This window comes from Ictalurus punctatus, chromosome 14, assembly GCF_001660625.3.
Source record: "Ictalurus punctatus breed USDA103 chromosome 14, Coco_2.0, whole genome shotgun sequence".
NCBI lineage: Eukaryota > Metazoa > Chordata > Actinopteri > Siluriformes > Ictaluridae > Ictalurus > Ictalurus punctatus.
In genome coordinates this window covers 25,600,086-25,625,085 of record NC_030429.2, presented here as the reverse complement: position 1 = coordinate 25,625,085, position 25,000 = coordinate 25,600,086, and the positions used below count along the sequence as shown (strand labels likewise).

At 42.6% G+C, this 25,000-nt stretch overlaps 1 protein-coding gene across 2 annotated transcripts in view; it reads right to left on the bottom strand.

The window, feature by feature from the left end:
* Positions 1–25,000, bottom strand: part of trappc9 (trafficking protein particle complex subunit 9) — a 246,251-nt gene that overhangs the window by 180,946 nt on the left and 40,305 nt on the right. For both annotated transcript variants that reach the window (XM_053685549.1, XM_053685550.1), the window contains 2 exons: positions 14,791–14,917; positions 11,878–12,023 (listed from right to left, as the gene is read on the bottom strand). In XM_053685549.1, the coding sequence (XP_053541524.1) occupies positions 11,878–12,023; positions 14,791–14,917 (273 nt within the window). The remainder of the gene's footprint in view (positions 1–11,877; positions 12,024–14,790; positions 14,918–25,000) is intronic.

Genomic DNA, 25,000 nt, shown 5'->3' with positions numbered 1-25,000 from the left:
GCAACCAAAATTCTAATCCGAGCCTCGAAGTTTATGGATAGATATTGTCTACAATAAGAATTTATCTATCGACCAATCTCTGTATGGATCCATTTTCTACCCGTCTACTAATATTATTGGCAAAATATGTCTTTACTGTTTAACCGTTTGATCTTTTGTTTAAGAAGATCACAAAAATACTCCGCTCTCATGGATATCAAACAACTGTAAACACAACACAGGTTCATCAAAAATATATCTTTGTTAAATATATGTGTGCAACAATTATCGGCACCCTTTTAGTCAGTACTTTGTGCTAGCGCGCTTTGCCGAGATAACAGCTCTGAGTCTTCTCCTATAACGCCTGATGAGGTTGGAGAATACATGGCGAGGGATCTGAGAGCGTTCCTCCATACAGAACCTCTCCAGATCCTTCACATTTCGAGGTCCACGCTGGTGGACTCTCCTCTTCAGTTCACCCCACAGGTGTTCTATGGGGTTCAGGTCAGGGGACTGGGATGGTCAGGGCAGGACCTTGAGTGTGAAGCAGTCAGGTCTTCATTTAATATCTGTTGATATTTGATGGAGTCCATGATGCCATGTATCCTAACAAAATGTCCAGGTCCTCTGGCAGAAAAACAGTCCCAGAACATTAAAGATCCTCCTCCATATTTAACCGTGGGCATGAGGTACTTTTCCATACGGCTACCTCTCCGTGTGCTCCAAAACCACCTCTGTGTTTATTACCAAAAATCTCTATTCTGGTTTCATCTGACCATAGACCCCGATCCCATTTGAAGTTCCAGTCGTGTCTGCACACTGAAGACGCTCGAGTTTGTTTTTGGATGAGAGTAGAGGCTATTTTCTTGAAACCCTTATAAACAGCTTGTGGTGATGTCGGTGACTTCAGATTGTAGTTTTGGAGACTTTCTGACCCCAAGACACGACTAACTTCTGCAGTTCTCCAGCTGTGATCCTTGGAGATGTTTTATCCACTCGAACCGTCCTCTTCACAGTGCGTTGAGACGATATAGACACACGTCCAATTACAGGTCGATTCATAACATTTCCAGTGGACTGGAACTTCTTAATCATTACCCTGATGGTGAAACGGGCGTTTTCAATGCTTGTGCTATTTTCTTATAGACACGCCCCATTGTGTGAAGCTCAACAACCTTTTGCTGCACATCACAGCTGTATTCCTCGCTCTTACCCATTGTGATGAATGACTAAGGGAATTTGGCCTGTGTGTTACCTCATATTTATACCCCTGTGAAACAGGAAGACATGGTTGAACAATTTCCTGTTCCAAGTCACCCAGGTGTAGATCAAAAGGTTAAACAATAAAGACAATTTTTCACAGCCTTCTTTGCTCATATTTACCAAGAGTTCCAATATTAGCCAATGATATTTTATTTATGATGAGTATTGCAGGGAAGACAGAAAAAAAGAGATGAAAAGACAGAAGGGAAAAAGACCTAAAATGAGGGGGAAAAAATAGAATGAGACAAAAAGAAAGAGGACGAGAAGGAAAAGGGGAAGCGAAGGGGTGCTTTAAAAAAAAATGAGGGAAGCATTAAAAGGGAACGAAAAAATAAGCCACTGATAAGCAGGAGAAAATACAGAGGGAAAAATGAGAAAGAAAAAGAGAGAGAGAGAGAGCGGGGGACCAGACGAGAGGCTAAGTGGAGCCCTGAATCCTGTGGAGAAACAGAATGACAGCAAGACTGCGAGGGACAGGGAGAGAACGACGGGAGAACGCTGAGAAGATGATGCGAAAAATAGCGGGGAAAAAAAGAAGAAAAGAAAGAGGGAGAAAGACCAGAACATAGAGAGAGTGAAAATGAAAAAGAAAGAGAAAGAAAGAAAGAGGGCGCGAGACGGGCAGGCAGAGAGGTTCCAGCTAAGTGCAGAGTTGCCTCCTGTGGAGAAACAGAGTGAAAGCCGGAAGGAGGGGAGACGAAGAGAGGAAAAATGAAAGAAAGAGAGAACAGTGCCAGTTCAGTCTCAATCCAGCTGAGAGCGGCTCAGCATGACAATTAGAGACGATGGCATTAAGATTCTAAAAGAAGACCCCGAGAGAACGTCCTTAAAGGAACTGAACAGTTTATTCCGCATTAAAGCCCCGACCGCTCAAAGAATCCGTCCGTGCTTATAGAAAACAAGCTAATGACGTCCCCTCACCCAGGGCAGGGTAGTGTAGGGTAGTGTAGGGTAGTGTAGGGTAAAGCAGCGTGCCCCACACACACCTCGCTTATTTACCAAAATAAATGACACTCCTCACACACCTGTCAATCATTCTGCATGGACAAAATGCTCAGTGTTCACTATTTAAAACCATGGATGGATGGATGGAATTTTGGACACACAGCAGTTAACATGGATGGGGGGGACGAATGGACGTTGATCAGTAGTTTGAACACACTGGGGCGTAGAAGGTTAGTATGGATGGATGGATGGATAGCACAGATTGGTCAGGAAAGCACAGATTGGTTATTAGAACGCTTGTATAGAAGGATGTCTAGATGTTTTTTGAGGGGTGAAGATTATTAAGTGAATAAAAAGAAGGCGTTTAAAAGATGTATGGATGGATGGAGGTTGATCAGTAGTTTGGAATACACACACTGGTTAACACAGATCGCTGGGGGGATGAATGTGAGCTGACCAGTAGTTCGGAGGAGAAGAAGAAGAAGCGGAAGAAGAGCTGGATGGATGAGCGACACACACACTGGTTATGAGGTGATTAGCATCCAGCCCTTACTCCTTCAGTAAATACACTCTGTCCAACTCTACAAGTCAAACACATACAGTGAAGGCTAACTGGTTCGGTAGTTGATCGGTTGGACGGATGGACAGATGGGAAGATGGACAGACGGACGAGTCTTGTGCTCTGATGATGTGTGCATTCCGGACTACTGCTCAGCATACCACAGTCAGCGAGGAGGCATGTCCCACTGAATTATTGGCTCGATGACCACGTCAAGCTCGGTTTAGTGACGTGTCCATCGGAGATGTCGTCCTCTTTTACCCTGCATTACCCTTCTTCATGTCCACCGTCAGATCATTAGTGCAGTGCTATTCACTCCTCACAGTTCTGCAACACTCACAGGACAGTCCAGAACAACCATCGCAGTGGCAGCAGTCTCTGACATGAGTAAAGGTTGCGACTTTTATTTATAAAAAAAACAAAAAAAACAAAGCAAAACCATCTTAGAAAAGCTGTAATAACTGAGATGGTACAGCAAGAAGGCCAACTGGCATCTCTGACATACACAGCGCCCTCCATTAATATTGGCACCCTTGGTCTGACTGGTTACGGTCATATTGGGGAAGAATAAAACACACTTTTAGTTAGGTCTTGAAAGAGGGCAAAATAGCTGATTTAATAAATGACCTACAGTGCGATCCATTAATATTGGCACCCTGGGTAAATCTGAGCGAAGAACGCACTGAAAAAATCGTCTTTATTGTTTAACCTTTTGATCTTTTGTTAAAAAATTCAATAAAATACTCTGCTCTCATGGATATCAAACAATTACAAAAACAACACAGGTTTATCCAAAAAAATATATATATTTGTTAAATATAGGTGTGCAACAATTATTGGCACCCTTTTAGTCAATACTTTGTGCTAGATCCCTTTGCCAAGATAACGTCTCCGAGTCTTCTCCTATAACGCCTGATGAGGTTGGAGGACACATGGCGAGGGATCTGAGAGCGTTCCTCCGTACAGAATCTCTCCAGATCTTTATATATTTAACAAAGATATATATATATTTTTCATAAACCTGCGTTGTGCTTGCAATTGTTTGATTTTGTTAAAAGAGAAAGAACAAAAGAATGAAAACAAAAGAGAATGAGAAGACAGTGAAAGAACAAGAGGAAGAATGAATGAAAGAAAGAGTGAAAGAGAAAGAACAAAAAAACAGAGAAAAAAATGAAAGAACAAATGAAGGTAAAAGAAAAATAAAAAATGAAAGAATAAAAGAACAAAGGAGCAAAAGAAAGAACAAACCAAAGAATGAAAGAACGAATGAGAGAACAAAAGATAAAGAACAAAACAGAGAACGGACAAACGGAAGAACAAAAGAAAGTACAAACCAAAGGATGGACAAAAGAAAGAAGGAAAGAAAGAATGAATGAACGCTCTTGAAGCAGGTTAGTTCCTGTTTAATTCCCTGTGAATTTGATTCCTTGTGAACTTGATTCCCTGTGAACTTGATTCCCTGTGAACTTGATTCCCTGTGAATTTGATTCCCTGCAAACGTGATTCCCTGTGAATTTGATTCCCTGTGAATTGTATTGAATAAAGTGAACTCTGAGCACGCACGGATTATCCTGGACTGTATCCTGAAGCAGCAGGCTGTATTGAATCTGCTGTGTAAAGAGCCCGGTCTCCCTGAGAACCTGTTAAAGAACCTTTTTCAGCCTAAACCTGCGCATTACACCAGGACCGTATCCCAGCATGCCTGTGGTGAGCCACACTTCACATCAGACATATCGACTTCTCTCAGTGACACGTCGATCTCAGCTCAATCTGCCCAGAGTTCGCCTTCGCTCCAGGAAGCCACTTTGTGAACACACACACACACCCACACACACACACACACACACATTCTGACTTCATGCTTTATAGTGTACGGGGAGATTTATCAGGCAGATGGTTCAGAGAGAAAGCGAGCTCATGATGTTTCATGAATTCATCTCTACCTCAGGTGGCATCGAAGGAATGATCCAGAAATCCCTCAGGGCCTATCGTGTGTGTGTGTGTGTGTGTGTGTGTGTGTGTTCGCATCACATAATGTGTTCTTTAATGTGTGTATTTTGTTCTGCATCCTGTCACTGTAGCATGCTAGCTAAAGCAGTAAAGATCGGTTCCACAGCGAGGTGATGAGAGGAGAACATGTCAGAACCAGCCATCATCAGCTGTCCAGCTAGAACAACTTCACCACGGGTTTCAGTTCCACAGTGAGGAGAAACTGGAGGAACGCGTCCCCTTCATGTCTTACCAACTCTCTCTTTCTTTCTTTAGTTGTCATTCTTCCCACTTATCTTTCTTTCTCTCTTGATCCTCTTTACACATGTGTTTGGCTTTCTTTCTTTTCATTTCAGTTTCTTTCTTTTGCAATTGTATCATTTCTTCCGATTTTCATTTTCTTTCTTTCTTTCTTTGTTGTGCACACGTGCTTGTGACTCAGCCCGGTTCTGTGGCAGGAGGTTGAGAAACCCAGAATACACACACACACACACACACACACACACACTCAGAATGGCAGAAGGACAGAATACACTTGACACACAGCCACACTTGAGAAATTGATGAGAAATAAAGAACAGACTGTCATACACACACACACACACACACACACACACACACACACAACTTCCAAACACACACTGTTCCCTGTGCCTGTATGTGTGTGTATGTGTGTGTGTGTGTGTGTGTGTGTGTGTGTGTGTGTGTATGTGTGTCTGTCTGTCTGTAATCCAATTACCTGGTTGGTCTGATGACCACACACACACACACACAGACACACACACACACACACACACACACACACACACACACATACACACACACACACACACACCAGCCTCAGGCACAAATTCGTGTATGATCAGATTGTCATTTCTGGCTAAAATTTCTTGTTTACCAGCAAACACACACACACACACACACACACACACACACACACACACACACAACGTTAGGGTGTAAATAGTCAAAATGATCATAGGTGTGATGTGTTTGCTGTCAAGGTCTGAAAGCAGGACTGTATCAACATCTATGAGTCTATATACGCGTGTGTGCGTGTGTGCGTGTGTGCGTGCATGTAAGTGCGTGTGTGTGCACGTGTGCGTATGTGCGAAAAGAGAGAGAAGAGACAGAGATAATAAAGAGAGAGAATAAAGAGAGAATAGAGAGAGAAAAGAGAGAGAAAAGAGAGAATAAAAAGAGTATAGAGAGAATAAAGAGAGAGAATAGAGAGAGAGAATAAAAAGAGAATAGAGAGAATAGAGAGAGAATAGAGAGAGAGAGAATAAAAAGAGAATAGAGAGAATAGAGAGAGAATAGAGAGAGAGAGAATAAAAAGAGAATAGAGAGAATAGAGAGAGAATAGAGAGAGAGAGAATAAAAAGAGAATAGAGAGAATAGAGAGAGAGAGAATAAAAAGAGAATAGAGAGAATAGAGAGAGAATAGAGAGAGAGAGAATAAAAAGAGAATAGAGAGAATAGAGAGAGAATAGAGAGAGAGAGAATAAAAAGAGAATAGAGAGAATAGAGAGAGAATAGAGAGAGAGAGAATAAAAAGAGAATAGAGAGAGAGAATAAAAAGAGAATAGAGAGAATAGAGAGAGAATAGAGAGAGAGAGAATAAAAAGAGAATAGAGAGAATAGAGAGAGAATAGAGAGAGAGAGAATAAAAAGAGAATAGAGAGAGAATAAAGAGAGAATAGAGAGAGAGAGAATAAAAAGAGAATAGAGAGAGAATAGAGAGAGAGAATAAAAAGAGAATAGAGAGAGAATAAAGAGAGAATAGAGAGAGAGAATAAAAAGAGAATAGAGAGAGAATAGAGAGAGAGAATAGAGAGAGAGAATAAAAAGAGAATAGAGAAAATAGAGAGAGAATAGAGAGAGAGAATAAAAGAGAATAGAGAGAGAATAGAGAGAGAGAGAATAAAAAGAGAATAGAGAGAGAATAGAGAGAGAGAGAATAAAAAGAGAATAGAGAGAGAATAAAGAGAGAATAGAGAGAGAGAGAATAAAAAGAGAATAGAGAGAATAGAGAGAGAATAGAGAGAGAGAATAAAAGAGAATAGAGAGAATAGAGAGAGAGAGAGAATAAAAAGAGTATAGAGAGAATAAAGAGAGAGAATAGAGAGAGAGAGAATAAAAAGAATAGAGAGAATAGAGAGAGAGAGAGAATAAAAAGAGTATAGAGAGAATAAAGAGAGAGAATAGAGAGAGAGAGAATAAAAAGAATAGAGAGAATAAAGAGAGAGAGAGAATAAAAAGAGTATAGAGAGAATAAAGAGAGAGAATAGAGAGAGAGAATAGAGAGAGAGAGAATAAAAAGAGAATAGAGAGAATAGAGAGAGAGAGAATAAAAAGAGTATAGAGAGAATAGAGAGAGAGAATAGAGAGAGAGAGAATAAAAAGAGAATAGAGAGAATAGAGAGAGAGAGAATAAAAAGAGTATAGAGAGAATAGAGAGAGAGAGAGAATAAAAAGAGTATAGAGAGAATAGAGAGAGAGAATAGAGAGAGAGAATAGAGAGAGAGAGAATAAAAAGAGAATAGAGAGAATAGAGAGAGAATAGAGAGAGAGAGAATAAAAAGAGAATAGAGAGAGAGAATAGTGAGGGAGGATAGAGAGAGGGCTGGTGAGGGAACGATTGTTTATAGCTGCTGTAATGTAAGCGACAACGGGAACTAACCTGCTTCACGGACTTTCTTTCATTCTTTTTCTTTCTGTCTTTTGTTTGCTCTCTTTTTGTTGTTTCGTTCTTTCTTTGGTTCATTCGTCATACGTTTTCATTTTTTGGTTTTCTTTTCATTTCTTTTCATTTGTTCTTTCGTTCTTTTGTTCATTCTTTCGTCCATTCCTTCTTTTGTCCTTGCTTTCTTTCTTTGCTTTGTTCGGTCACTTTTGTTCTCCCTCTTTCACTCATCCCCTCTTTCGTTTCTGCCTCTTCCGTTTGAATTCTCTTGTTCTTTTTCATTCTTTCTTTTGTTCTCCCTCTTTCGCTCTTCCTCGTCCGGTCCCATGAACTTTCATTCTTTTTTCCACTGTCTTTTCATTCTCTTTTGTTCGCTTACATTTCTGTGTGTGTGTGTGTGTGTGTGTGTGTGTGTGTGTGTGTGTGTGTGTGTGTGTGTATAAACATAAGTAATTCCACAATATAACTATAAACAGCTGGTAACACACCATCACATCATTGATTATTTTCCTACAACAGCATGACACAATCAGTGTTGCAATCTGTGCTCCTGCAACAAAATGGCTGCTATATTAAATGGGCGGGGCCTATTACATAGACATTTTCAGCTTGTGCCTATTTTAGAAAAAAACTATTTAAAAGGTGTGATGAAGGCGAGACCAGAAGATCGGTAATGAACGGAGAGCCTCTGTGGCACTTTACTATACAAAATATCAACGCAACAATGCAGCTAAAGCAGCACAAAACCTTCCCTTTAAACGAAGGTTAATTTGCTTGTAAGACTTCATTGACCAAAAGCTTGACTACCTGGCAAACAGATCAGAAAAAGAAACATGGCTGCCAGACTACACATTCTTCTACCACCTTCTACCAATTGGCTCGTCATGGTCTCTTCCACGCCAGCCATGGAGATTCCCGCTAATTAGATCCATCTACAGACTGTTAATCATAGACAAGTCGAATCTTCAGTCTTCATGGAGACACTTTGGACGTTCATCTGAAGAGACGGCATCGCCGAACGTCATGACTGCTGGAATCATTAGCTTACCCGTAGCCTTTAACTGGAGAAGTGTGTGCCCAGAGAGTCGCTATGGAAAGCTCTGCCAGGAGAATATCGCTAAGTCCAGAACTATTGAAGCTAAACGGGGAATTTGCTCATGGTCACCATACCACAGAAAAGACGGCCTCGGAGATCGATGCCGAGAAGCTGGCAGCCTCGAAAATCGCACAACTTTATTTCTTTTGAAAGAGAGATGCAGCAAGTTCATGCAGAACAGCCATCTGTCCACGACGCAAGGCTGCCAAAATCCTCAGAGCTCTCCGGATCCAAAAATAAATACCACGAAATAAATATCCGACTCGATGGGAATTTAGGAGAAACTGAAAACTGGGGGTGGTGGCATGATCAAACAGGAAGGAAACTTCTGAAGGACGTCAGCAAAATGCAAGTAAAAATCAAGGTAAAAGAGCTAGGGAGAGGAACCGAACCGAACCATGGCTGAAGGCTCTGAGAAGATCCTGAGGGGAACTAGTTTGGAATTACACCCTGGACACCCTGGAAGATTTATAATCGACTGAGCTTTTAGTGCAACGCAAAGCAACAGTAACTCAAACAAATACTCTTTACAGCCGTGGTGAGCAGAAAAGCAACTCAAAAACACACAACATGTCGAACCATGAGGAGGATGGGCTACGACGGCAGGAGACGACATCGGGTTCCAGGAATCTGAGGCTACAGGCTACAAACCTGTTCCAGCATGACGACGCCCCTGTACACAAAGCGAGCTCCATGAAGACGTGGTGTATGAAGGTTGGATGAAGGTGGAAGAACTCGAGTGTCCTGCACAGAGCCCTGACCTCAACCCCACTGAACACCTTTGGGATGAACTGGAACATTTAGGCACCCCAGACCTCCTCACCCAACACCAGCGCCTGACCTCAACCTCACGAATGGTCTTGTAGCTGAATGAACACAAATCCCCTAGGTAAAAGGTAAGTACAGACCTCGTTCAAGCTTTCACGTGCTCGTTGCGACATTAAATTGGTTAGAACGTCAACGAGGATCTGCTTCATCCCTCTGCGCTGAAGGTCTGACTACACACAACTGTACTGCGATGAAAGATGGTAAACTCAGCACCGTCCTCGCTCTCAACTGCCGAACCTCACAATAAAAGGTCATCCGAGACGTTAAACCGAGGTCCTGATCCTCTGTGGTCAATAAAAACCCCAGGACACTTATCGTAAGAGTAGGGGTGTAACCCCGGTGTCCAGGAGAAATTCCCCCATTGGCCCCCTAATAATCCCCATCTCTGATTTGGCTACATCACTCTACATCCTGTCCACCAACAGCTGGGGTGTGGTGTGTGTTCTGGTGCACTATGGCTGCCGTCACATCATCCAGATGGATGCTACACACTAGTGGAGGAGATCCCCTCACCCCCAAACAGTGTAAAGCGCTTTGAATGCCTAGAAAAGTGCTATGTAAATTCAAAGAATTATCATCTCTGCCAAAGAAGTTGTGACAACTCAAAACTGGATTTGAGTGAAAAATGTACACTGGGTAAGCAGAGGTACATAAATACCTCAGTGTTTCATATGGAATATGGAACAGCAGAGTTCTAGAGTGGAATGATATTCTAGAACAGCTCAGTGATTCCCAGAATCTGTAGAGTTCTAATGCAAATTTATTGGAATCTGCTCATAAAACATCACAAGTCTTGGGATAATTGTGTTCTAGAGTGGAACCGTGTTCTAGAACACCGAAATCTATGAAGTGCGTTTGGCTACAGTACAGTTCTACCTCACCATCACTGCAATCTGCTTGCAGAACATCACAAGACTTGAAACGGTGGTCTTCTAGAACCGAGTAGTGTTCCTGCGGTATGCTAGAGGTCTACAGCAAGCTCACTGGAATCTTTCCATAAAAATCAAAAACCATGGAACAGTGGTGTTCTAGAAGGAAGTGATTTTCTAGAACACCTCTGTGATTTCCAGAACCCGCTCTACTGTAGCGTTCTAATGCAACTTTACTGGAATCTTCTCGCAAAACATCACAAGTCTTGGGATAACTGTGTTCTAGAGTGGAAGGGTGTTCTAGTCATGCCTTTGATTCTCAGAATCCTTTGAACGGTGTTCCACTACAGTTCTACCTCACCCTTATTGTAATCTGCTTGTAGAACATCACAAGACTGGAAACAGTAAACAGTGGTGTTCTAGAACTGAGCAGTGCTCTCGAACACATCCATGATTCCCAGAAGCCTTTGAACTGCTGTAGGCTAGAGTTCTACAGCAACCTTAGTGGAATCTTCTCAAAAACATCAAAAGACTTGGAATAGTGATGTTCTAGAATGGGGGAACAATATTCTAGAAAGCCTCTGTGATTCATAGAATCCATTGTATTCCAGACCTCTAATACAACTTTACCGGAACCTTCTCTTAAAATGTCTTCGGATAATCATGTTTTAGAACAGAATATCGTTCTAAAAACACATCTATGATACTCAGAACCCTGTGAACTGTGGTCCACTACAATTCCACATGCAACCTCACTCGGTTCGTTCTCGAATACATCTACTATTCTCAGAATCCTCTGAACTGTGTTCCGCTATAGTTCTACAGCTACCTTACCGGAATCTGCTTGTAAAACAACTCAAGACTTGAAACAGTGGTGTTCTAGAACCGAGCAGTGTTCTCAAACACATCCGTGATCCCCAGAACCCTTTGAACTGCAGGATACTAGAGCTCGACAGCAACCTTACTGGAATCTTCTCTTAAACATCCCAAGACTTGAAAGACTGGTGTTCTAGAATGGAACAGTGTTCTAGAACATGTTCGCAATCCATTTACAAATCGACTGCACCCTTACTTGACACTTCTCATAAACATCAAAAGACCTGGAACAGTGGTGATCTAGAACAGAACAGTGCTCTTGAATACGCCTGTGATTCTTGGAACCCGTTGAGCTGTGTTCCACTACAATTCCACATGCAACCTCACTCGAATCTTCTCATAAAATCATCAAAAGTCTTGAAACACTGGTGTTTCAGAACAAATCAGCCATCTAGAACACATGTACTATTCTCAAAAGCCTTTGAACTGTGTTCTAGTACAGTTCTACTGCACCCTTACCAGAATCTGCTTGTAAAACAAGTCAAGACTTGAAAACAGTGGTGTTCTAGAACCGAGCAGTGTTCTTGAACATGCCTATGAGTCTCAGAACCCTTTGAACTGCGGTATACTAGCGGGGCTTGAACTCTTGCCCTTCTGACCAGTAACCTAGAGCCTTTAACCACTGAGCCCACACTGCCAAATCTTCTCATCAAAACCACCAAAAGACAGTGCTCTAGAATGGAACACTTCTATGATTCCTCAAAAATGGTCCCTCCCACTATTCAGCAACAGAAAGAAAGCTTGTGGAAGGAAGTGAGGCTTTTGAAGAGAGGCTCTATTGACGCACCGATCTTCTTGGAGCGCTCTTCTCCTCTGTTGTGGATGCTGATGGGCGAGTAGATGAAGGGGCTGGCGGAGCTGACGTTCGGTCCGAGCAGACCCTTCACTTTGTGTGGACGAAGACTGGCAGGCAGATTCAGCAGAGACACGGACCTAAAGGCAGGAGAGAAGGAACATTAATAGTATTATAAGGGTGCTTTAACATACAGTATGCAGCGTATAACGGACTCCAGTTGCGCTCGGGTCCGTGGGCGTCTGAGCGAGGTGGTGTCGATCCGCTTCCAAGTGAACTCTGCAACTCGGAATCGGAGCAATTCGACACCAAATTTGTGATTTTTGAGACTTCTATGCACACTCGATATTGATTGGTTTACCTCAATGAATTACAAGGATATTATTAGCTTTAGACGCACCTCAGCCAATGTTTTTATGTGCAAACCAAATAACAACAGAATCAAAAGAACCAATTTCACACCGATTCAGACTCTAGGACTTGTCAAAGCACCCTAAGAGTTATCTTTCCATCTCTCTAGCAGGTGATGTGCGTATTTACGGTAGCCGTGCTACTCCAGCAGTTACGGTAATGTTCCGGAAAGTTACACTACAGTCAGAATCAAAAGTCAGTCGCTACAGGTACGTTTCCTCAACAAAATATGGCTAAGACATGCTTACTTTCATGGAAGGATGCTATTTGAGTGACAATCCAAACGACCGAGCGCATTCCTTTTACGGAGCATGTTGGCACGCACGTGGGGAGGTTGCGTTTGCTGTTCTTTTTTTTTTAAATACGAGGGGGGCTCGGAAAAGCTCATCGCGTCACGTTATGCAAAAGCTAATGCTTTGGTAATATAATGGGTTTCGAACGGAGAAGAAGAACTCATTTGCTGACATTTCAAAGAAGTCAAACATCCAGCATTCTTCCATTATTAACAAAAATGTCAACTTTCCGTGCGTCAAGACATCAGCGAGCCACCTTGAAACACGTGCGGTCAGCAGAAGTCTAACAGACACTTGTGGAAGGAAATGACTGACGTTTATCGTAATTTATCCACAGCGTGGGTGTATTTTAGTGCTTTCCCACAGCACTGGAGAACAACATGGCCTCGGGCGCCAACACTCAGCGGGGTTGGGAAGTGGAAGTGCTGACTCCGGAAGATGCTGAGAGAATCACTGGCGAGCAGAACGGACAGTCGTTCCCGGCTGAGAAACAAAGAGGCACGCTGAAGTTCAGGAGGTCGTTCACTGACTTCTCAGGAAGACGACACCAAGCTAGCTAAAATAGATTCACGAGGGCCTTTTACTGACTCTTACTGCTGGAGAAGCTCTGATTGTCTGTAAAGACAGAGTCACGTTCTCGGGGGTAGGGAAATGCACCAGCACTGAACAGCCTAACGTTGGAAAACCACACCCCTGGAACATTCCTGCCTCATAACTGCAACCTCTTACAAATACCTCCCTCTTCAAAACAACCATCGACAACTAAGAGATGGCAGAAAAAAAAGGAATAGTGTACAGGAAGTTGCACGGCCCAAAAAAACCAACAAAGAAACGCACCAACAAACCATGGTAGCTAACGGGATACTACCGTAGAACAAGACACGCTTCTAGGGGCGGGGCATATTTGGTTCTAGAGATCATTTAATTGGACGATGACGGTTTTGCCTTGGTATAAACCATCAAAAAAAATAATGTATCGTTCTGTGATGCGGTAGAAAAACGAAAACGAGAGTAATTCCAAAACGAATTTTATGTATTTTTAGACCAAATTTGATTTCAGAGGCACTTTAATGTGACGTGCTCATCGGCGCCAAGCTCATCTTTTCCCTTTCTTTTCACGCAGGTTTCATCAGGGTGGTCGATACGTCGTGCGGCGTACATCCGACGGGCTACACTCGGTAACCCTACACCTACACAGTGACCCAAACGAAATACGGTATTTCCTCCAATGTAATGATGAACTGTCCTGGAAGTGAAAATATTCTTTAAGCAATAAATCCAATAAACAAACTGAAACATCTTCAACGTTGGTGGAGCCGATAGACGGAGAGCACCGAATCGCTTCAGAAATGAACTCTTCAATCTCAACAGCCCAAATGTGGCAGAAAGCTAATGCCAAAGCGAGCCGAAGCCATTAACGGCGACATTTATTCTTCTAACAAGACAATGATTTCTTAAACGGCGAGCGAGGAAAGCGATAATTTATTAAAAGTAATCGTGCACGCAGGGTCTCAGTCAAACTGCCATGTAAAAACTGCTCATCCGTTTTAGGTTGGAGAGGAAAGAGCGACAGAGACGGAGCGGTAGGGAGGAGGAGAGGAAGATGCGGTGCGAGACGCAACGCCGACGGGGAGGAATGTTCAAAATCGCTTTCCTGACGACAAATTGAGGAAATCTTTCAACTTCAGCGCACAACTGAACAGAGAAATGAATGGAAGCAAAGATCGATTAAAAAATAATAAAAAAACACACACAATGTTATAAAAGTTTTACAAACGAGTGTTTTTTTTTTTTTTTTTTTAAAACTTGATAAATGGTTATACTCTTCCCAACGTCACACACACAGTCACAAAGATGTTATGCTTTACTTTTTAATCTGTAATCTTTTCACATTCGTTACAGTTTTGTTGAAAATAAAGCTATATGTACATGCTCTAAAACTCTCAAACGGCAGCTGAACTCCTGGTGGGCGTGGTCTAATATTCTAACGAGCATGCTCGATCGACAGCTCTCTGTCCGGGACGCCACTCAAGCAATCATGATTGTTCAACCTCCATGTAGCAACCACGCAACTGCAGTAGCCATGCATGACAGGTTAGATTTTATTTATTTATTTATTTATTAATTTATTAATTTTTGGCTGAAAACCTTTTAAGCAATTACACTCATGAATCCTGGATCGGGACTTGTCCCTCCCACCCACCTGATGATGGGCAGCTTGGTCAAGGGCACCGCAGCCAGTTTGAGTCCGTCCGGAAGCGTGATGACGTTCATCCCTCCGGGACACTTAGACGTGTAGTTCTCCAGACTCTGAGTCACCTCCTTCTTTTCTGTGGACAGCAGGACAAAACACCACCAAGGACAGGGGTTAGAAATGAATACAACCTGCACAAGTATTCAGTGTGTATTCAGTAACTGCAATGTTTTAATAAAGGGAGGGCAAGGTACAAACATCCTTAGTAGCGTTCAATGTGGTAGAATGTTCAATGAGTTACTATGAATGCAGACTTTAACACGCTGAAGAAGACACACTATATAATATATATGTATATATATATATATAATTGGTTTTGTTCACGTTTGACATTTTTTCCTACATTCTTTCGAATGTCCATGGAATAAAATATCATTGACACATTTGAACGACGATGTAATACGAAGCGATGTAATAACACGAAATTAAAAATGACCTTATATGGTCACAGGCGTTGTTTCAACTCAGGACAGATGTTATTTGCTGCCGTTGTAAAGTAACTGTTTGACGCGGTACACAACAGCGCTTCACCGTCACGCGTTCTCTGAGAGTAGGCTAACGGTTGAGAGGCAGGAGTTTGGCCAGTAGTTGCTGCAAGTCTTTTATAATCGACCAATCGGTGTGCGAGAAGGCGGGACTTACAGAGAGGGGTTAAAGCAATGCAAACATACATACACATCATCCAGTATTAGACCATAAACACATCATAATGAAACTAAAGCCGAATCCTGGATATCTTCTCAAAATTTAGACGCTTTTCTAAGGTCCGATAAAGAGGACATGTCCGGGAAAAAGAGGACGTATGGTCACCCTATCGAAAGCATTTCAGAGAACTATTTATTAATTTCTCCCAAATTAACTTTGTGCATACACCAGGAGGAGCTCATGTGAGCCACGACTGGCGAGAGAGAACCAGAACTATAATCAAGCAGCTGTCTATGTTGTGTTTTGTCAAAAGATTCACTTCTTTGGTTTTAAATGAAAAAAAAATAATAATCCTGATAATATTCTTATTTTTTACTAAATGTACCTGTAATCTGATTATTTTGTTTTCGGACGTAGCTGTAACAGACTACAGCTACCCATTTTCTGCATCGTGATTACGTAACGCCATTACACGTACTCCGTTACGCCCCAAGCCTGTATATATGTAATGTAATGCAATATATATATATATATATATATATATATATATATATATATATATATATATATATATATATATACACACACACATATATACATATACATACATATATATATATATATATAAACAATGTTAAATGTTTTTTCATGCTTGCTCAATGAGCCATAAACAATTATTGCACATGCCCTAACAGTTTACAGGCGCTAGGCAATTAAGGTCACAGTTACAATAGCTTAGGACTCTAACGAAACCTTTCTACTGAAGAGTGGGGGAACATCTCACAGCAAAATCGGACAGATCTGGAGCAGTCCATGAGGATGAGATACACTGTAGAACTTAAAGCAGCTGGTAGACACCAGATACTGACTGGTCCTTCTGATATAAGGAAGTTCCACAGGTGCAGGTGCAGTAATTGTTTATGGTTAATGAACAGTGAAAAACATTGTTTAAACCCTTTCCTATAAAGATCTGTAAAGCCTATGTAGATATTACAAAATGATCTTTAAAAAGAGACGTCATTTTTTTGGGCCGAGTGTGTATGTGTATATGTATATATATAAAACTTTTAAAAAATAATAATAATAATAATAATTAAAGAAATTTTTAAAAAACAAACTTTTAAAACGGTCTGTGAAGGCTTAAGACACCAAGTGTGAAGGCTGAACTGCATCTGTTTTGGGTTTTGAGTCATCCCAAAACATCTTTTTGGGAGCAATAATAATCACTGTGAGACCAATATTTTTGTTTATTCCTATTTTAGTGCTGTCTGGGTACAGCACACACTATAAAGGACCTTTCATTAAAAACAGAGATGCTGTTCTTTGTCTTTTACAACTTTAAAACAAAAAAAAAAAACTTTCCATTGCCAATCACAGAAGGCAAAAATCCCACCATGCAAATGAAACGCCGAACTTCTCAAGAGCCTCTGGGGGAAATCAGTTTCCTCCTGCTCTCGAGAGGCCATCACCCATGGTGAGATATGAATTTAATGAGGCAAATTATCTAAGCTGTGGTAGATCATGAGTTAGACGGGTTTGATCGGGGGAGGGGGTGAGACAATCAAAATCGCTTTGAGCTGTGCTGAACAGAAGACCGCTGAGATCCAGCCTCGATTGTGTCTAAAGAAAGAATCAGTGGGAGAAAGAAGGAGGAAGGAAGGTCATGTCGCAGTCACTGCGATGGATCTGGTGTGATTGGTAACTGAATTATACGAGTATAAATTAATTCATTCGGTTGATGTTAATCCATCACTTCCCGAGACGTCCTTCACGTCACTGTTGCATCTCTATATACAGTCCCCTCCAGAAGTATTGGCCCGGCAAGGCCAATCTGTTTTCGCTGTACACTGAACACATTTGGGTTTGAGATCATTTCAGAATTTCTGCTTTCGTTTCCTATTATTTTCATCCAGATGTGTTAAACGACTTAGAACATGTCACCTTTTGGTTCAAACCGCCTAATATTTCAAGTGATCGAGTGACTGACGGGTGTTTCTTGTTGCCAAGGTGTGCCCTGTTAGAGTGAAATCGATTAGGGGAAATTAGGGGAGATCTATCAGAGCCATTGCACAAGCAGTGAGCATTGCCTGAAAAAAAGTAAGAAACCACTGGTGTACTTAACAACCAGACATGGAGCAGGACGGGAAGGGAAAACAAAAGCAGCTGACAGCAGAAACATCGTGAAGAAAATAAAAAAAAAAAAAAAAGAAAAAAAAAAACACCACAGGGCTGGGGTGAAGGTCTCACAATCCACCGTTTGAAGAAGACTTTGAGAGCAGAAATATAGAGACCACACCACAAGATGCAAACCACTCATCATGAGTAAGGATCAGAAAGACAGATTGGAATTCGCAAAGAAACACAGAGATGATCCACAAAAGTTCTGGAACCGAGATGAACCTCTACCAAAGTGATGGAAAGGCCAAAGTGTGGAGAAAGAAAGGATCTTCTCATGATCCAGAACATACACGCTCCTCTGTGAAATATGGTGGAGGTAGTGTCTTGGCTTGGGCTTGCACGGCTGCTTCTGGAACAGCGTTACAGAGAAATGCATCCAATCGAATTGGGAAGAACGTCATCATGCAGCAAGACAATAAGCAAAAACACACTGACACCTCAACAAAGGACTTCATCGGGGGGGAAAGTGTCAATCACCAGATCTTAACCCAACTGAACAGCATTTCACCTCCTAAAGAGGAGACTGAAGGGAGAAACCCAGACTACCACACTACTCATTACTACACCTACTACAGCACGAGCTACTATACCCAGACTACCACATTACCATATCTACTACTCATTACTACACCTACTACAGCACAAGCTACTATACCCAGACTACCACATTACCATATCTACTACTCATTACTACACCTACTACAGCACAAGCTACTATACCCAGACTACCACATTACCATATCTACTACTCATTACTACACCTACTACAGCACAAGCTACTATACACAGATTACACTACTACACCCAGACTACTACACCTACCACTACACTACAATACCCAGACTACTACACCTACCACTACACTACTACACCCAGACTACTACACCTACCACTACACTACTACACCCAGACTACTACACCTACCACTACACTGCTATACCCAGACTACTACACCTACCACTACTCAGCTATACCCAGACTACTACACCTACCACTACTCAGCTATACCCAGACTACTACACCGCTACACCCAGACTACTACACCTACCACTACATTACTATACCCAGACTACTACACCTACCACTACACTGCTATACCCAGACTACTACACCTACCACTAGACTACTACACCTACCACTACACTGCTATACCCAGACTACTACACCTACCACTACTCAGCTATACCCAGACTACTACACCTACCACTACTCAGCTATACCCAGACTACTACACCGCTATACCCAGACTACTACACCTACCACTACTCAGCTATACCCAGACTACTACACCTACCACTACACTGCTATACCCAGACTACTACACCTACCACTACACTGCTATACCCAGACTACTACACCTACCACTACACTGCTATACCCAGACTACTACACCTACCACTAGACTACTACACCTACCACTACACTGCTATACCCAGACTACTACACCTACCACTACTCAGCTACACCCAGACTACTACACCTACCACTACTCAGCTATACCCAGACTACTACACCTACCACTACACTGCTATACCCAGACTACTACACCTACCACTACACTGCTATACCCAGACTACTACACCTACCACTACTCAGCTATACCCAGACTACTACACCTACCACTACACTGCTATACCCAGACTACTACACCTACCACTACACTGCTATACCCAGACTACTACACCTACCACTACTCAGCTATACCCAGACTACTACACCTACCACTACTCAGCTATACCCAGACTACTACACCTACCACTACTCAGCTATACCCAGACTACTACACCTACCACTACACTGCTATACCCAGACTACTACACCTACCACTACACTGCTATACCCAGACTACTACACCTACCACTACTCAGCTATACCCAGACTACTACACCTACCACTACACTGCTATACCCAGACTACTACACCTACCACTACACTGCTATACCCAGACTACTACACCTACCACTACTCAGCTATACCCAGACTACTACACCTACCACTACTCAGCTATACCCAGACTACTACACCTACCACTACACTGCTATACCCAGACTACTACACCGCTATACCCAGACTACTACACCTACCACTACTCAGCTATACCCAACAACATCCCAATACTCTTTAAAAGTCAGAAACAGAATGAAAATATATTGCTGACCAAACATGATGCTTCCCCTTTCCCAGTTAGAAGAAGGGCAGGATCTTGATATGGCCCTTGATAGACTCTCCTCCTCTAACACTGGTGTAGAGATGGAGAGCTGGAGCTGGGCTGACGCACGCCATTTACACAGAGCTTTAAGAAATAAGAAGAAAGAGCTCTGCTGAATCGATAGCTCTCATTTCTTCATGCTTTGGCAAGGTGCAGTGACAGCGGACTGGGAACAGGACAAAAGAGGATGTGATCTAACAGGGCATACGGTATTGATTCTCATTTTTCAGAGCTTAAACATGAAAAATATATCTCATGCCAAAACGAGTCGGCGCTGTCAGAGGCGCGGCCAGGCTGGAAGATACGATGCCTTGAGGGGCTTTTACATCAAATAAGATTCATTTTACAAATAAGTTTACTGCAGGGAGAGCAACACAAACAGGAACGTGTGTGTGTGTGTGTGTGTGTGTGTGTGTGTGTAAGTATTTATGAGATTAATGCAGGGAGGTCCATCAGAAAGCCATTCAGTTATTATATGAGGCTGTATATGACTGGAGATTAAAACAATAATCAATAAGAACTGATCCACACTGCTGTCGCAGTTATAAAGCTCAGTGGTGATCTGAAATCTGGGCTTACTATGAAATACACTGTATAAGGTGAACAGAATACACCGTTTCTCATAAGTGGTACATTTTTAAAATATCTCCTCAATTTATAAATAGAGGAAAAAGAAAGAAAGAAAGAAAGAAAGAAAGAAAGAAAGAAAGGAAGAAAGGAAGAAAGGAGAAAGAAAGAAAGAAATGAGGGGAGAATGAAAGAAAAAGGAGAAAAAGAAAGAAAGAAAGAAAGAAAGAAAGAAAGGAGAAAGAAAGAAAGAAAGGAGGGGAGAATGAAAGAAAAAGGAGAAAGAAAGGAGGGGAGAAAGAAAGAAAGAAAGAAAGAAAGAAAGGAAGGAAGGAGGGGAGAAAGAAATGAGAAAGAAAGAAAGAAAATGGAAAGAATAGAAAAAGAAAACAAAAGAAAGAAAAAAGAAAAAGAGAGAAAAAGTTGACAGATTAAAACATTAGTAGTTTGCTGCAAAGTTGTTGCTGGTGATTATTGCTTCAGAAGTAGATCAGAAGTAATCAGAAGTAATCAGCAGCAGATCAGCAGTAGATCAGCAGTAGATCAGAAGTAGATCAGAAGTAATCAGCAGCAATCAGCAGATCAGAAGTAATCAGCAGTAGATCAGCAGTAGATCAGAAGTAATCAGATCAGAAGTAGATCAGCAGTAGATCAGAAGTAATCTGCAGTAGATCAGCAGTAATCTGCAGTAGATCAGCAGTAGATCAGAAGTAATCAGCAGTAGATCAGACGTAGATCAGCAGTAGATCAGAAGTAATCGGCAGTAGATCAGCAGTAGATCAGCAGTAACCAGATCAGTAGTAGATCAGCAGTAGATCAGAAGTAATCTGCAGTAGATCAGCAGTAGATCAGAAGTAGATCAGCAGTAATCAGATCAGAAGTAGATCAGAAGTAGATCAGAAGTAGATCAGCAGATCAAAAGTAGATCAGCAGTAGATCAGAAGTAATCAGCAGTAGATCAGAAGTAATCAGCTTTTTATGGTGCCATTTTGTCCCGTTCCTCTCGACAGTCCTCAATTCCTCAAGGTTACAAGGGTCCACCTGATGGACTCACAAATTCAAACTGCTCTAGAGAGTTTGACCAGAACTCGAGTCAGTGGACTGGTTAGGCCATGTAAGGTCTTCTTGGGTTGTTTTGGCTGTAGGTTTGGGGTTCGGGTCTTGTCGGAACATCCATCTTCTCCCCAGACCCAGTTTCTTGGCTGTCGAGATGAAATTCTCCTGCGGTGCGTCGCGGTACATCTCTCCATGCCCGTCTCACTCAGTGACGTGCAATGCCCTGGTACCATCTGCACAGAAGCAGCTGCAGGTCATCATGCTCCCATCACCGTGCTTCGCTGTGGGTGTGGTGCTCATATGAACAACCCCTCTATCTCCAAACACCACTAGCTGAATTACTGCCCGAGTCAGAGATTTCTTTTAGGAAGATCCTTCCCCACGACTGCTACTTGTGGCACGGAATCTTCTCAACCAATCTATTTTACAGTGACAGCACGAGTGCAGTAATGCAAGGCTGAATGAGAGAGAGTGTTTATGCCCGGCTCGGGTTTGCAGAGTGAATGTGTACAGTGCTGCTAATACTCCAGCGCTCCCATTAGCCGACCTGCTCTCCTGGTTACCGTTCAGCAGGGTACAGCTCTGATAACCGGCTCCATTAACCAGCGCCTTATCATTCAGCCAGGGAAGATAAAACAACCCAAAACACAGAGAAGGCAATTATTTCCCTTTACCCAGCTCTGAGCTGCCCAGCCCACCACATCGCACCCCACACACACACACACACACCTTCCTCCTCGATTACATAGCTACCTGGGGCTTTCTCTAAAGCTCTTCTCTACTCTCATCTTTCCTGCACTCTGGAAAAACAACAAAACAGCAGCAGCACAGTAATTGAGGTCACGTCCTCAGATGGTATTTGCAGCTCAGGTGAAGTCAGTTAGGCAGAAAGAAAAAAAAAAAAACTCAGAAAACTCGTTTCCGTCTTTCTGTAAGTGCTGAGATACATAGTGCTTACTTTTCTTTCTTTCTTTCTTCTCAGAAAGCGGCAGCATGGGAGAGGATTCACAGCCCAGCGTGTGTGTGTGTGTATATATATATATATATATATATATATATATATATAAATAAAAACACCATACACACGAGCTGCCTGGGCATTAAAGGAATGGTTCAATATATAAACACAATTTTCCCCTCAGCAAAGACATGCTGGATGTGCAGTTTGTTCTCCTTTTAAAAACCCACAGCGAATAACAGACAGAAAGAAAAAAAAAAACGAGAGATGGACAGCAGGTGAAGAAAGAGAAAAAAGAAAGAAAGAAAGAAAAGGAGTCCAAAAAGGCAGAAGGATGGGTAGACAGAAACCTAGGAAGAAAGGAATGGAAGGAATGATTGAAAGGTCTGAAGGGAAGGAATGAAAGAAAGGAGAAAAGGAAGGAAGGAAAAAAAATGGAAAGGACAAAAGAAAATGAAAGAAAAGGAGGGGAGGAAAGAAGGAAAGAAGAAAGAGAAAGAAAGAAAGAGAGGAAGGAGTGAAGGAAAGAAAGAAAAAAAAAAGAAGTAAAGGAGGAAAGGAAAGAACAAAAGATGGATGGAAGGACGTCAAAGGAAAGAAGGATCGAGAGAAAAAAGAAAATTGACAAGAAAGATAAAAAAAAAAAAAAAGAAAATCCAAAGAGACTTTGGAAGGAGGGACAGACGCAGTAAAGACCCAAAGCGAGTCCGGTATGAAAGTGACACAGAACCGAGTTTACTGCGGCTTCATTCTCTTTTCTTTTCTTTACTCTTCAGCAGTTTCTGTCAGCAGCCATCAGCTTCATTTTCTACTTTATAATTAAGTGGAAATTCAGATTTCATTTTTGTGCTTAATTTTTACTTCTTTTTTTTTTTAAATGACAAACACACACACTGCGATATGAAACAAAGGACACACTGATTAAATATATTCAGTGAAATTTTGGTAAAGGCTTTTGCTAGAAATTTGCAAACAGTGAAGTTAAAGCCTGGGTATAGTAGTAGTAGTAGTAGTAGTAGTAGCAGTGATATTAGCTTCCCCAGATGAGTAGTTTGTCATGGAGCGCTGAGGAGCGCTGAGGAGCGCTGAGAAGAGCTGAGGAGTGCTGAGGAGCACTGAGAAGAGCTGAGGAGCGCTGAGGAGGAGCTGAGGAGCGTTGAGGAGCACTGAGGAGGAGCTGAGGAGCGCTGAGGAGGAGCGCTGAGAACAGCTGAGGAGCGCTGAGGAGGAGCTGAGGAGCGCTGAGGAGGAGCGCTGAGAACAGCTGAGGAGCGCTGAGGAGGAGCTGAGGAGCGCTGAGAAGAGCTGAGGAGCGCTGAGGAGGAGCTAAGGAGCGCTGAGGAGCGCTGAGGAGGAGCTGAGGAGGAGCTGAGGAGCGCTGAGGAGGAGCTGAGGAGTGCTGAGGAGGAGCACTGAGGAGCGCTGAGGAGGAGCTGAGGAGCACTGAGGAGGAGCTGAGGAACACTGAGGAGCGCTGAGGAGGAGCTGAGGAGTGCTGAGGAGGAGCTGAGGAAGAGCACTGAGGAGGAGCACTGAGGAGGAGCTGAGGAACACTGAGGAGCGCTGAGGAGGAGCTGAGGAGCGCTGAGGAGTGCTGAGGAGGAGCTGAGGAGCACTGAGGAGCACTGAGGAGCACTGAGGAGGAGCTGAGAAGCACTGAGGAGCACTGAGGAGTGCTGAGAATGACATTTACAGAGTGTGTAGAGTTTCATCAGGAAAACAGTTAAGAATTTAAAATATGAAATACTTTGGATTCGTGTAGCACTTTTACAGGTCAGTGTTATTCGAAAACAGGAGAATGAGCAGGGGTGTACAAACTTTTGACTGCTGGCTTTTTTAAAAATATTTTCTCTAAACTAATATGACAAAAGCTCACAAAATACTCTCTCTCTCTCTCTCTCTCTCTCTCTCTCTCTCTCTCACCCCCCCCCCCCCCCCCCGTAATGCTATTTTACGCCATTAACACACCCGCGGACGTCCGTCTGATTTAAGAACATTAGCAGCTAGCTACAATTTTCCTCGACGTTTAAAAACAAGCCGGCGTTCAGCTCGCTCTTTTGAAATGATGCTCGGCGTAATTACCGTGGCAGAATAATCAGTCAATTTGCACTGCCATGATTACAACATCTCTAATGTGTCTAAGCGGTGTTTTTCTCATTCTGAGAGAAAAAAGGAAGACATTTAGAGAGACTCTCAAAACAATTTAACAGCCTTAGTGATGCCTCTTTACTGCCGCCCTCGGGGAGGATGGAGGGGGAAGGGGGGGGGGGGATGAAACAAAACCAAGGCTCAGGACTCTCAGCACAGAGTCTGCTTATCTCTGAAAGAACATGAGCAGAGACAACCGTCAGGGAGAATTATGAATAATTTCGCCCCGAGCAGGAGACCACGGCCGGTAGACGACATCCCGCACGTCACAGACCGAAGCGTACGGCCGGACTCGCGACAGGCTCGAAGCACAGACGTGAAGGCTTCAGCCCGAGCAGGAGCGATAGCGCGGGCCTGTAACGCCTCGTTGACACTAGAGAGCGCAGGGGGACGCGACG